This window comes from Mauremys mutica, chromosome 6 (genome assembly GCF_020497125.1).
Source record: "Mauremys mutica isolate MM-2020 ecotype Southern chromosome 6, ASM2049712v1, whole genome shotgun sequence".
In the NCBI taxonomy this organism is placed as follows: Eukaryota; Metazoa; Chordata; order Testudines; family Geoemydidae; genus Mauremys; species Mauremys mutica.
In genome coordinates, this window is record NC_059077.1 from 98,583,007 (window position 1) to 98,597,860 (window position 14,854).

General features: G+C 41.1%; 2 protein-coding genes across 2 annotated transcripts; both read left to right on the top strand.

The window, feature by feature from the left end:
- Positions 1-382: 382 nt before the first annotated feature.
- LOC123372249 (interferon beta-like) lies at positions 383-955 on the top strand. The gene has a single exon (XM_045020256.1). The coding sequence runs from the start codon at positions 383-385 to the stop codon at positions 953-955; it is 573 nt and encodes a 190-aa protein (XP_044876191.1).
- Positions 956-7,241: 6,286 nt separating this feature from the next.
- Positions 7,242-7,817, top strand: LOC123372476 (interferon beta-like). Its single transcript, XM_045020580.1, has one exon. It carries the CDS (start codon positions 7,242-7,244, stop codon positions 7,815-7,817), a length of 576 nt encoding a protein of 191 aa, XP_044876515.1.
- The last annotated feature ends 7,037 nt before the right edge of the window (positions 7,818-14,854 follow it).

The following is a 14,854-nucleotide window of genomic DNA, read 5'->3' on the forward strand; positions in this document are numbered from 1 at the left end:
AGACAGGTCCCTACTCTAACCTATAACTGGATGACACTGTTAATCATCACTCTTCTTACCCTTTACATTTTCTTTATCTAAGAGGGCTGGGGGAGACCTAAGGAAAGAAATGTAGGGATTCTTTAATATTAAAAAAGTAATGATTGTGGTTTTGTTCTTCTAATGACTTGTTCACTTCCATTAAATAAAAAGAAGGAAACTGAAAGTAAAAACCTCACGCAGGAAAAACCTTGAAAAGTAGAAAGTGATGAAAGAAATTTCTTTTCCTACAGAATACTTAAATTCAGAGACATGGGTCAAAAACACAAAAGTCTACGAAAGACCTTGAACAGGCACTAGTTGCTCAAGTTCTACACAAAGTCAGAGACTCTAAGACATCATCATGATCAGCAGGAGTTTGCTGCAATTTTGCCTCATGCTGCTCTTCACCAGTAAAATCTCATGTCTGGACTGTAACAGGATTTATGTTCTACAAACCAGAATGAACAGCAAGAGTTTAGAGCATCTGGAGAAAATGGGTGGAAACTTTCCCTTCCAATGTCTCAATGAAAGGACAGCTTTCAAGCCCAGAGATATCCTCAAGATCCGACTGTCCCAGCAAGAGTATGCCAAGGAAGCCATTCAACAGATCCTCCAAGAACTCTTCCATATCTTTAACAACAATCTCACCCAAGCTGCCTGGAATGAGACATCCATAAAGGAATTTCAGAATGGACTTCACCAGCAGATTGAGAAACTGGGGACGTGTTTGAGTGCTGAGATGGAAAAGGAAATAACCTACCCAGGAAAGGAGAACCTCCTGCTCACCAGCCTCAAACTGAAGAGATACTTCCAGACAATCAACAATTTCCTGAAAGAAAAGCAATACAGCCAGTGTGCCTGGGAGATCATCCGTGCAGAAATATCCAGATGTTTCCTCATGCTCAACATACTCACAAAGGGACTTCAAAATTAAGGTATCATCTTTTCTTTTTTCCTAGAAAAACTCAGATAATATTATTTGATTAAAACAGCTGGAGAGAGATGGGTCAATACATTTATAACTCCTAATATGTAGGGCCCAATCTTTCTCCCATCATAATTTTATGCATAAAGCTATTTCAAAAATATGTTCAAATTGTTTTAGAGTAGCATATAATTTAGTGCTTCTCTACCACACACAATATTCTATATGAAAAATATATAACTATATCATAACTGCTAACTAATGACAAAATATCGTTAAGTAATAACTAACCATACCAAATATAATTTTGCCCAGTAAGTGTCTAAGTTGGGGAAAAGAACAGTGAGAAGCCCCCTTTCAACAACTGCCTCGTTAGACAACATTCCAGTTAGGACACAAGAAAACGCAGGGTCTGTGCTCACACACTTCTAGCCCATCATCCAATTCTGCACATGGGGATGGCCGAAGGTTCTTATTCTGCTTTTCTTTGTTTTGTTTACCCCTAAATTCAACAGCCTTAATAACAACAAATTGTGACAAGTGCAGTCAGGCTCAGGATTTATGAGTTGAAAAAACTTAGAAAAAACTTTTTCTGCTTAGAAAAAGATGGCCTATATTTGGCATTTGAAACTCTCCATGTTTGAATCATTCCCCTTTTTCATTCCAGCACATGCTGCTTCAAGTAATGATGTTATGAAAACAGCTGAATGAAACTGCACCTTCGCTGGAGTCCTTCATCTCTAAATTGATTCTACAAGCAGCACCTTTCGAGACTCTTATCAGTCCATCTTGAATTAAGCAAACTGTCAAACTTCAACTGTACTAGTTATATACTACTTGCCATTACCGGACTGATTTATTCACATGAGAAAATGTAAAACAGAAGATTTTGCTGAAAACATCGCAGAAGACAACATAGTATTTGAACCAAAGGAGAAAAACCTTACTAGTTCTTCATCGTTGATATTACGCATTTGCTCCAATTTCCCTTGGGCTGCTTTTAAAAATGAAATCTTACCTCTGAACTGTAACATGTTTTGCTTCAGCATAACAAATGTGAACCGGGACAATTTCCAAACAAAGTGGAAGGATAATTTTCCTGCAACAGCAGAATGAAGAAAGAGACTTCACATGGCCCCAAAAGTTTCTCAAGCCCAGAGAAACCCAGAAAGAGACTGGATCCAGGAGATCATCCAAGAGATCCTCCAACAGATTTCCTACATCTCATGCTAAATACCCTCACAAGCTGCCTGGAACGACAAGCACATATAAAGATCCTGACATGGACTCATAAGCAAGTGAAACTTCTGGAGGTGTATTTTGCTGCAAGGATAACAAAGAAACAAGAATAGTCCAGTTTCTAGGCACTCTTAAATTTTAAACTAGTGTAAATATATGTTATTTTCCTGCACTGTGAAAATAGTTTCATATCATTTCACTGGATTTGTAAAAGTGTTTTATGTTGGTCCATTTATATTTATTCAAAATATTAATGTATTTATTTTATTTATTTTTTTCAGAGATTTAATAATATTTATAAATAAATATTTATTTATACAAAATAGCAACCTACAGAAGTAGTGATTTGTATTAATTAGATATTTTAAAAAAAAATAGAGACCCAAGAAAAATCTTCTCTTGTTACCTTAAGACTCCAGTTCAGCAAAGGACTTGTAAACATTTGCCTAACTTTAAGTACACAAGCTTCCCTTTGACATAAGTGGTTAAACGTGAAAACATGCTAAAGTGCATTGTGAACATAAACTCTGATTCAGCAGTGACTCCATAAGAAAAATAGCTATGGTAATTAGTTTTACCACTCCAATAGACCACACACCACAACCTCTACTCTGCAGCTTTTATGTGTCTGTCTGTTACCAGATTACCTTTCCTCACAACATTTGTAGTTGCGGGTGTTTGGAGCAGTAGCTCATTGTGATTAAATTAAAGGAATGATGGAGAGGCTGGCATTCCAAGAGGAAGACTTCAGGCTGTCGTGGTACAAAGTTGCTTGTCCCCTCACAACCCTAATGAGATGTGTGTGAACCGGCTCCCCATCAATGAGGTTTCCATGTGTGCAGACTCTGTTTCCGCTCTCCCCCCCACCAAGGAGGCTTGTGTGGGCCTAACTGTCCCCCTCCACCAGTCAGGTTTGGGTACACTTGGCTCACAAACAGCATCAAGCTTGTACATACCCAACCCCTCCTGTCATTCAGGCTTGTAAGCATCTGGTGCTGCTTCCCTTTGCTCTCCCCCTGGCACTCCCCAAACAAGCATGTGTGCTTATGGACTGCATGTTGCACCAACAACCAACCAGCAGCTATATGAGCATAGTGCATCAAAATTTCAGTTGTGCTGAGAATAATGACTAAAAATTACCCTAAACCCAATAGTTAAAAATTACCTGAGAGCAAAACAAAACAAAATAAACAAAAACAAAAAACATCCGTTGGACCAAATCTTGTAAGAGTCTATCCCGGGGTAGGCAACCTATGGCACGCGTGCCAAAGGCGGCACACAAGCTGATTTTCAGTGGCACTCACACTGCCCAGGTCCTGGCCACCAGTCCGGGGGGCTCTTCATTTTAATTTCATTTTAAATGAAGCTTCTTAAACATTTTTAAAACCTTATTTACTTTACATACAACAATAGTTTAGTTATATATTATAGACTTATAGAAAGAGACCTTCTAAAAATGTTAAAATGTATTACTGGCACATGAAACCTTACATTAGAGTGAATAAATGAAGACTCGGCACACCACTTCTGAAAGGTTGCCAACCCCTGGTCTATCTCTTTCCCACGTTTGGGTATGTAGACAGTATTTTTGAAGAGCTATTAGTCAGCCATAGCACTGTCTAGGATTAATTTAAGCCAGACCCTAAATCTGGAGATTTCTTATTTAAAAGAAGTCAAACAACCACTACATTAAATGTTCAAATAGTAAAAAAAATGAATCGTGCGTGAATTTTTACACTGATTGGCAATCTGCCTTTGGAGAAAAAACAAGAATGTATGTCCCATTTTAAATCCTTTTAGTAATATAAACCAAACTATGGGGTCTCTAGGAGACTGCAAATTCTTCACAGTCAACAGATGGCAGCATTGCAGAAGCTTTTACCCTCTGTTCTCTTTATCTGAGGCTTTCTCAAACATTTCATTATGTGGACCTAATCTTACCAAAATTGTTCTAATGATCATTTCCCCTCCCATTCAAGATCAGGTAACATTTTTTTTGGCAGGTACACCAAATGCTTACAAAGAAAGGTAGTACTAGAAACACAATTATATAATTTTAGCTGTCTTTAAAGGAACATGGGATCTGCCAGTTCTCTGAAGACCACCACCCAGTACTCCATGTACTACCACTGATTCATTAAACTCGTTTTGGTACCTGCTGATTTAAAGGCATGTATAAGGAGTTAACTATTAAAACAAATGCCTATCCTTTCTTATGGTGCAGTTTTTTTCCCAATAGCTGTAGCCATCAGCTGTCGATATCCTTTCCTGCCCAAATCTTTCTCCCTTCATTCATTCCTTCATGTAGTTGGAGCCTACAGGTTATATTGACAAAACACAATTATACGATAATAATGAAAGCAAAAATAGACTGTATGAAAAAGTCAAAGGTGACAAAATCACCACCTCCAAAATGTATCCCCCCACCTCCAGTGGAACTTGGCAGTCATATAGCACCTGGGAGCTATACAAACTCTTCAAACTATAGGTACTTCATTACCCGTAGAGTAGAGGGGAATCTCCTCACATTCATCCCATCATACTGTTTATAAGCTGTGCTATGTGGAAGAATCCATTCATCTATTGAAGAAGCCATTTGATGATATGTATCATCTAAGATTTCAGGCCTCCCCGCGGGAAAACCAACCACGGGGGGATAAAAAGGGAGGAAATGATACCAATACATCCCCACTTAAGCTCACTTTTATCCTTCCACTGGCAGGCAGGTGGGGATACTAGCAGGTGTCCCCAGCGTTCATCATATAAACAGATGAGCCTGTGGCTTCTACACAGAACACAAGGTCTTTTCATATAGAGCTACAGAGTCCCTGCATCAGTTGTCGGGACCAGACAGAGACCCATTCTGGTCCCTGTCAGCGTGGTTCCATTACAGCCATTCAACCAGGGCTTCCTTCAGGCAGCAGTTGCCTCAGACAGGCCCTGTAAGTGTCATTTCAGTGCAGCTGACATGGCGAGAGGCACCCACCAGACCTGTACTAGCACTGCCCCACCCCAATGCATGTCTGCTCACTCCAGGCCCTGCACATGGATCATAACTGTATAGAGAACACCCCAAGAGGGAACTATGTGCAAAAGCATCTGACTCCATAGCACCTCATCTCACCCGAACACACTTCCATGTGGCACAGGTAAGAGTCACAAGCAGAGGGCTCTATCCCTGCATGGATCCTCTGCAGCAGGCTCTGAGGCCCTTGTAACCAACTTTTCTCAAATAATAGAATAATTGTTTGCCTACTTGCTGCAGGGGAGATGGAAGTTGGGGTGTTGAGCAGCTTCAAGTAATATTAGCAAGTGAATGCATGGTCTCCATTATATACAGGGTTTACGGTATTGGTCAATGGCTTTTAGCAGCCACACAATATCAATTATTCCAGTGCCCCTAAATACAGATTTACTGAAAAAGATTATTTCTCCCATCCCCACATTACCCTGCGATTATTTTGTTACCCTATACTCTCCTACTAGTCACATGACTTATTTCCCTCTCTCCTCAACATCTTCCTCTGGACTTCACCCTGGTGTGGAATACACATCCCCAACACCCATGGAAACTAAAGGGAGAATGGGGAGCATAGCCCATGGCAATCTGGGGGCTCTGGTAAGTCTGCTTTCTCTGCTTTACAGAAACTTTTATGTAGCTGATACAAACATCTGAAATTTCTTATAAAAGTGCAGGAGACTTGGGAGACTAACCAAATTAATATGCACAAATATCTTTTCATGGTTTATTCATATGATTCTTCCTTTCTAATTTCAGGGAAAATAGTTTTCTTTTTGGATGAAAACACATTTTCCTGACATGATGGAAAAATCCAGCAAAACAGTCTTTGCTAGGGGAAGAGTACCAGAAAATGAAATGTGACCACAGGAAACAAAGAGGCTTAAACAAAGCAGAAGAGTTTCCCTGCCCATACCAAGGGGAAAGCAAAAGTCAAATGAGAAGGAACCAGCAAAAATGGTGAACACTGATTTTGATTTTTAAAAAATTCTTTGAATTATTACAACCCAGGGACATGCCTGTTAAAAATACACAGCATGACTTCTCTTCATAACCTCCTTCTGGCCACACTGTAAATCACAATCATCCATGTGGGTACCTCTCTAGTATGTGTAACTAATTGCTCATCTTGTTTTATGAATTACCGTCCATTTTTCACCAGTGTCAGCTACTCAGAGTGACCAATAGGACATGATGTTCACACCGTCTAACTGCATCTATTCCTCAGCTACAGTATATATATATGTTCAGATCTGGAAGTAAACAAAAAATGAAAAAAGCTTCCATTCTCACAGAGCACACTCTCTGTCTCCTTTGTTTTCCTAGAAGGAAGATACCGATATTTTCAGGTGTCTCCATATTAAGTGTGCTTTCCAGGTTGCATGGTTGAAGTTGAAATTTACCAATATTTTTGGGCGGCCTAACATAGGTGCTGCCACATCCCCTGGCTTGAAGTGGTTTCCTTCATATTCAGGGTTTACAGTTTGGTTCAATGGCTCTCAACAGCCCCACTATACAAATTGTTCCAGCTCCCCGAGGCCTAACCCTTTCCTTCCATTTCCTCTATACCTCAGAACTTTAAATATACCTAAACTATTTTTTCTGTCAAATGAAGGAGGTTATGAATGGGAAGTGTAGGGTTTGATGAATTGGGGGTCTTCTCTCTACCACTTCTGAAGTTTGGATGATCTTATTAAATTACATCTTTAAGTTAATGTATCATGAAAAGCCTGTATGCATGTGGATCCACCATGAGTTAAAGGGGTTGTATATGGTCATTTGTGGTCACTTTCACAAAAATACAAAAAGGAGGAAGCGTGGTAAAAGAACTAGAAAGCAGTGAATTAAACAGAAGGAAAAAGACTGAAGCCTCCAGGAGGGAAAAACCTTAAAAACAGAAAATGATGAAACAAAAATTCTGCAGACAAATATTTAAATTCAGAGACATGAAGGAAAGACACAGCAGTCTACATAGGACCTTCAACAAACTCCAGGCACAAGGTTCCACACAAAGAAAAGGAGTGTATAGACATCATCATGACCACCAGGTGTTTGCTGCACGTTTGCCTCATGCTGCTCTTCTCTACTGAAATCTCATCTCGGCTCTGTACCATGCTTCACTTCCAGCAGAACAAAGTGAACAAAGAAAGCTTGGAGCTTCTGCAGAAAATGAGCGGAAATTTCCCCTCACAGTGCATAAATGAAAGGGCAGCTTTCAAACCCACCCAGGATGTTGTCCAACTTCCAGTGTCCCAGAAGGAGAATGCCAAGGTGGCAATTCAAGAGATCCTCCAAGAGATCTTCAACATCTTTAGCAAAAACCTCACCCAGAGTGCCTGGGAGGAGACTTCCATAGTCAGGTTCCAAAATGGACTTTATCTACAAATTCAGCGGCTGGAGGCATGTTTGAGAGCACATATGGAGAAGGGCTTAACCAACCCAGAAAGTGAGGACCTCCAGCTCACCAGTCGGAGAGTGAAACAATACTTCCAGGGGATAGATGTTTTCCTGAAAGAAAAACAATACAGCCTGTGTGCCTGGGAGATCATTCGCATGGAAATACCCAGATGTTTTGTACTAGTTGACAAACTCACTAGAAGGCTTAATAACTAAGGTACAGTCAAAACTTTTCCCTAGAGTAAATTAATTAACATTAGTGTAATTTATACAGCTGAACAGAGATAGCGGATAGTTTATCTCTTTGCTTATATGGGCCTGATCATTCTTCTACAGCAGGGGTCGGCAACCTTTCTGAAGTGCTGTGCCAAGTCTTCATTTATTCACTCTAATTTAAGGTTTCACATGCCAGTAATACATTTCAAAGTTTTTAGAAGATCTCTCTCTCTAAGTCTATAATATATAACTAAACTATTGTTGTATGTAAAGTAAATAAGGTTTTTAAAATATTTAAGAAGCTTCATTTAAAATTAAATTAAAATGCAGAGCCCCCCGGACCGGTGGCCAGGGCCCGGGCACTATGAGTGCCATTGAAAATCAGCTCGCGTGCCGCATTCGGCACGCGTGCCATAGGTTGCCTACCCCTGTTCTACAGGGTAAATGGCCAAATACCAACTGATTTCCATGGCAGCAGTTTGAGGCTCTTCCTGTCCTGTGCTGGAAATGGATTTGCAATTACATGGATTTATTTTTATGTGTTTCTACTATTATTTATTTTTGCACATCTTCATAATCTCTCACATAGCAGTACTGCTGGGCAGTAGGTAATTGGCAGACCTTGCAACAAAGTACATATATGTAGAATTCTTAGGCACCTCACCAGTACTTTTCAGTGTGGGAGGGAGGGAAGTATCATTATCTGCTGACCAAAGTATTCTTACTTCGACAGATGTAGTGTGTTTCTACGATTATCATCATTGCTATTAATTAATCTGTCCTCATGAGAACTATTTCTAGTATTCCAAGGTTTGAGAAGCTTCCTAGAGACTTTAAAAAAAATATGAACATACTAAAAGACCTGCGAGCTTACATGTGGAAAAGATATTTTCATTTAATTTATTGAGATCAATTCAATGAAAATTATATTTTTTCCCTTTGTGTTTCAACTAGTTCCAATTTCATTTCAGCTCCGGATCCTGCAACTACTGAGGTTAAACCAGAAGGATGCAGTGGAATCCCTCCTCTCTGCTGATTCTTCCCACAGTGACTTCTAACACTCCAGAACGCTTGATGTATTGTGCAATACATGCACTCTATTACGAAATTCCAGCTGCACAAACTACATTTTATGTGATAATATTCTGTTCATTTACTGTGTTTAAAATGCTTAGAATTAAGGATACTGATGCAAAAAAGCTTCAAGACAATTAAGAATTTTAAAAGAAAGGGTTAGACCTTAAACATTGTTGACATTAAGTGTTTGCTATATATTTCTATGGTTCAACTCTTCTCTGATCAAATCTCACGTCTGAACTGTAACATGCAGTATAACCACAGTATAACAGCATAACACAGGTTATAGGTTGGATATTAGGAAAAACTTTTTCACTCAGAAAGTGGTGAAACACTGGAATGGGTTACTTAGGGAGGTGGTGGAATCTCCTTCCTTAGAGGTTTTTAAGGTCAGGCTTGACAAAGCCCTGGCTGGGATGATTTAGTTGGGAATTAGTCCTGCTTTGAGCAGGGGGTTGGACTAGATGACCTCCTGACGTCCCTTCCAACCCTGAGATTCTATGATTCTGTGTGAACTGGCACAGCTTCCAAACAAAGAGGTGTGGATAATTTTCCTATAATGTCAGAACCAAGAGAGCGATTTCATGTGGCAGCAAGAGGTTCTCAAGTTCTGAGAGTCCCTGTAAGAAAATGCCCAGGTGACAATCCAGGAAATCTTCCAGCACATTTCCTGCTGCTTTTGCAAAATCTCTCCCAAGCTACCTCAGGCGGAAGTTCCATTCAGAGGGTCCAGCATAGACTCATCAGCCAGCTGGTCATCTGGAGACAGGCTTGGTTGCAATGATGGAAAGTGGGACTCTTACCAGGAAGGAAGGAAGGACTTTCAGCTCACCAGGATGAAAGTGAAGAGATACCAATTATTTCCTCTAGCAGAGAAGCAGTTCAGCATCAGTGCCGGCAAGAGAATCCAAGTGGAATTAAACAGTTTTCAACCATAGGACAAACTCACAAAGAAGTTCAGTAATTAAAATAAAATTGTTAGAAGTACTAACCAAAATCACTTAACATTTTATACAGAAATTAAAAGGAGATGCAATGGAATTTTAAAAGCTGTTTCTACTATTTATTCTATTTGTGTATTGTGGAAATATTTTCAGAACATTTTATGATATTTGTAACAGGATATTTATGTCAGTCTATTATTTATTGCTCTTATTTACATTTTATCATAGATACATTTGAATAAATTATTATTTTATACAAAATGGCAACATATCGTGGTAGTCATTTGTATCAAATACACATTTTAAAAAAATCCAAAAAAACCCTCTACACTTGTTCAGCCTTAAAACCCCAAGTCCAGAAAGTACTTATGCACACGACTTATGGTATGTGACCCATCCCACTGATGTTCGTGCTTCTAGTTGGGAATATAATTAGATACATTGATGAATCAGTGTGCAAATTCACTATACTTCCATATTTAAAGAAGTAGCTATGGAGTGAAAATTAGTCTTTCCTCTGTAACAAACCATGCACCAGACCTGACCTCTGCCTCTTTTTCCTCTGCTACTTTTTCCTTGGTTATTTTCCCCTACCAAATAACTTCTTGTTGTAGATGTTTGGTTTAGCAGATGTGTTGGAAGAGGCCAAACTACTGGGAGGGCACCAATCACAAACAGTATGAACGCTCAAAAACACACCAGTTAAGTTAGCATTTAATTAGCTTGTTCATAACTCCATCAATCAGGTTTGTGTGCATTCACATACCACCTCCCCACAATACATTTACAAGCATCGCCCCCACCCATTAAGTATGGGCTTCCATGAATGCTTCTCATTTGTGTATCCTTCACACACATTTGGTTCCATTATTTTTGAGTGAGCACAGCACAGACTAAATTCATTCTTGAGTGCACACCACAAACAAAATTACATGTGAGTAATGAGAGCAGGGATAGGACATTTGAATGAGGATAGTTTCTCTGTCACCTCTAAAATGCAGCTCCCAGTTTGGGGGAATGCGTCAGTCAGTTACTACCCAGGAACAATACTGAATTCTTCTGAAAAACCCTAACTACCCCAAACCTATTCTGTGCTAGAGAGAAACTATTCTTATTCATGCCATCAGACCTTTAATAAAAAAAGGGCCATACTGAGTGGAGAATTCAGTTGAGCTCTTTGACAATATCACTCGTACCATAAGGAGCACCAAATGCCTGTGGGGAATCCCAGCTCGCATTTCTTAAAAGAGAGGGAAACTCTGTAAATATCCCCCACGGAGGTTCTCCCACATCCTTCCAATGGTGGGCAGGAATGAGGAGGAGCAGGTTGGACCCCAGCCTTCCTCACGGAAATGGCTGTAGTTCCATCTCCAGACTAAGCAGATTCTATGATTTCTGCACAGATGACAAAGGTCTCACCACTTTGCATTACCACCCATTATACTCTCTGCCCCCATCTTTTCAGTGTAAAGGAGTATTTTCCAGGGCTATGGAAAATAATCCATGGGGTCACAGGAAAGAAGGAATGATGAGTGAAGGCAGCAAACCCTACTCCACCTCAGCCCACATCACACATGCTTCCATGTGAAGCAGCTGAGATACTCACACAGAGAACTCTATCGCTGCATGAAGCCTCTGGGGCAGGTTCTGTGCCCTTTGTAACTAACTTTCCTCAAACTATACACTACTTCTGTGCCTATGTGCTGTTGATATACAGATTTACTGAAACAGATTCTGTTCTTTCATTACCCTGTATTTACTTTGATGCCTTGGTGTCATAGGTCTCACCCCCACTTGGAACTGTTGGGTTCCAATGTGAGGACCCGCATGTATCCCCCCACCCTAAAATCCTAGGGTAGGTCCCCTTTTTGCTGCCACCACCCGGTCGAATACGTGGGCCGGGACACCCCTGTTTCCCCCCCCCCTCCTCTTTCCAAAGACGTTCCCTGGGGAAACACAGATCAACTCACAGAGAGAGAAACCTCCCCCCTCCCCTCTCTGCCCGGAGATAAGCTTGTCTCACCACCAAGAGAGAGTTTCTTAGCCCCCTCCCCCTGTATCCACAGTAGAGGGATTTAATCAAATCGTTATAGAAAGAATTTATTAAAAGAAAAACAAGAAAATACAAGTATCAGAGGGGTAGCCGTGTTAGTCTGGTTCTGTAAAAGCAGCAAAGAATCCTGTGGCACCTTATAGACTAACAGACGTTTTGCAGCATGAGCTTTCGTGGGTGAATACCCACTTCTTCGGATGCAAAAGAAGAAGTGGGTATTCACCCACGAAAGCTCATGCTGCAAAACGTCTGTTAGTCTATAAGGTGCCACAAGAAAATACAGAATCTCTATGAGTCCAAGCTGGACACTCATAGGGTATAACCTTGCCAAGTTCTGGAGAGAATCCTCTCTCCCTCTCAGTACAAACAATACAGGCAGAATTAAGAATAATCAGTAACAAACACACAGAATTGCAAACATAGGATTATTAGATGAGGACACAAAGTATCTTTCTAATACTCACTATCTTGACTGGAAGAAATTAGTTCAGAAAGGTGGAAACTTGTAGAAGACTTGATTAATACATCTGGACCCTTGCAACTCCAAATGGCTAAGAACAACACACACACGAACAGAGAGAAAAAGTTCCCTCCTAGGAATTTTAAATTCTCTTCCCTGATTGGTCCTCAGGTCAGGTGTTCACCAGGTACCATGTGTTAACCCTTTACAGGTGGAAACTTAACCCTTAACTAACTATTTATGACACTTGGTCTTTCCTGTTAGTTATTAACAGTATTCTTAAGGGAGGTTTAGGTTGGACATTAGGAAAAACTTCCTAACTGTCCGGGTGGTTAAGCACTGGAATAAATTGCCTAGAGAGGTGGTGGAATCCCCGTCATTGGAGATTTGAAAGAACAGATTAGACAAACACCTGTCAGGGATGGTCTAGGTCGGGGGTGGACAAACTATGGACCATGGGGCAATCTGGCCCAGGAGCCATTTTAAGCCGGCCTATGAGTGGCACCAGCAGCTCAGCCCCGCTCCAGCACCCTGGCTGGGGCATTGGACCAAGGTCAGACCAAATGGCTCAGCCCTGCTCCAGCTGGGACACTGGGTCAGGCCTGCACCACGTGGCTCGGCCCCACTCTGGCCGGAGCACTGGGTCGGTTGATGCACCACATGGCTTCCAGAAGCCGGTATGGCCCCACTCCGGCTCCTACATGCTCCAATGGGAGTACAGTGCCTGCGGACGGGGCAGAATGCAGAGCCGCCTGGACGAGCCTCTGCATAGGAGCCAGAGAGGGACATGCCACTGCTTCTGAGAGCCGCATGAGGTAAGCGCTGCTCGGAGCCTGAACACCCTGAGCCTCTCCCCATGTGCCAACCCCGTGCCCCAGCCCTGATCTCCCTCCTGCCCTTTGAATCCCTCGATCCCTGCCCAGAGCACCCTCCTACACCCCAAACCTCTCATCCCCACCCCACCCCAGAGCCCGTATTCCCAGCCGGAACCTGCACCCTTTCCTGCATCCCTGCCCCAGCCCTGATCACCCTCTCGGCCTCCAAACCCCTTGGTCCCAGCCCAGAACACCCTCCTACACCACAAACTCCTCATCCCCAGACCCACCCCAGTGCCCGCACCCCAGCCCCAATTTTCTGAGAATTCATGACCCATCATACAATTTCTATTCCCTGATGTGGCCCTCCTTGGTCTCGGTATACTTCATCCTGTCAATGCAGGATGCTGGACTCAATGACCTCTTGAGGTCCCTTCTAGCCCTATTCTTTAAAGAGTCTCTGTCAAATAATTGAAGTAAAAATGTTGAATTTCTTACCAGAAAATGCATTAGGAGCATGGGGCTCTACCCAAATTAATATGAACAGAAACGTTTTCATATTTTCTGTAAGGGAATCTTCTTTTCCAATTTTAGTGAAAATAGTTTTCTTGTTGAATTAAAACACACTTCCCTGCCATGATGGAAACTCCAACACAACAGTCTGTGCTACAGCGTGTGAAAAGTGAAGTGTGACCACAGGAAGTTAAGGGGATTAAACAAACCAGAAGAATTTTCCAGTTCAAGCCGAGAGAAACACAAACATTAAAAGACAAGGGACCAGCAGTAACAGTGAACACTGAATTTGATTTAAAAAAAAAACCTTTGAATTATTACATCCCAGTGACACACATGTTAAGAACACATGATATGACTTCTCTTCATAAGCGCTTTTTAACCACACTGTAAACCACATCCATCCACGTGGGTACCTCTGTCGAATATGGATTACTAACTGCATTGTATTTTCAGATTTGTTGACAGTAAGCAAAGGTTTCTTTTTTCCAGTGTCCAAGACACCAGTTTCTCTGGCACCAACATTTTAAGTGTTCTTTTTAAACTACATGAAATCTGAAAAGTGCAGATGACCCAATATTTTCTGAGGGCCACAGTTACTCCTGCATTAAGCAACTTTAAATATACCTACGCTATTTCCCTCTCTGAAATGAAGCAGGGTACGAAGGAAAATTATAGGTTTGCAGGAGGTTTTTATGTTTTGCAGTGACCATCCAGAAAATGAACAGTTTCCTCCTGCTGGTTAAGAGGATGAAATGTAGATTTACAAAAAAGTATAGTTTAAAATGAGGCTGTACTTTTAAAAGGAGATTGCTAAAAAAAAAAAATCATACTGCGGGAGCACCATATTTAGTGTTTCTAATTGCTTTCTGATGACATTGTCTCAGTTTTTAGGTAAAAAGCCTTGTTTCTAACTGTCAGTTCAGCCTGACCAATCTAAGAAAAGGTAAAGGGACAGGAATATTGAAACTGATAAACTGAGGCAAAAGGGAAAACATCGTTTTGCAACTGAACAAAAATAATCCTGAATAAATTAAAACACACCATGTTGGTTAATCAAGCCCTGATGGAGAAGAAACGCTGGGAGAGAGAAAAACAACAAATAATGGAGAAGATATCATGATCTCAGGGCCCAGACAAGGGGACTATTCTCATTATATGTATTTCTCAGACCA

Excerpts from the sequence above, each read along its gene's own strand:
- LOC123372249 (XM_045020256.1), top strand. The coding sequence starts at position 383 with ATGATCAGCAGGAGTTTGCTGCAATTTTGCCTCATGCTGCTCTTCACC.
- LOC123372476 (XM_045020580.1), top strand. The coding sequence starts at position 7,242 with ATGACCACCAGGTGTTTGCTGCACGTTTGCCTCATGCTGCTCTTCTCT.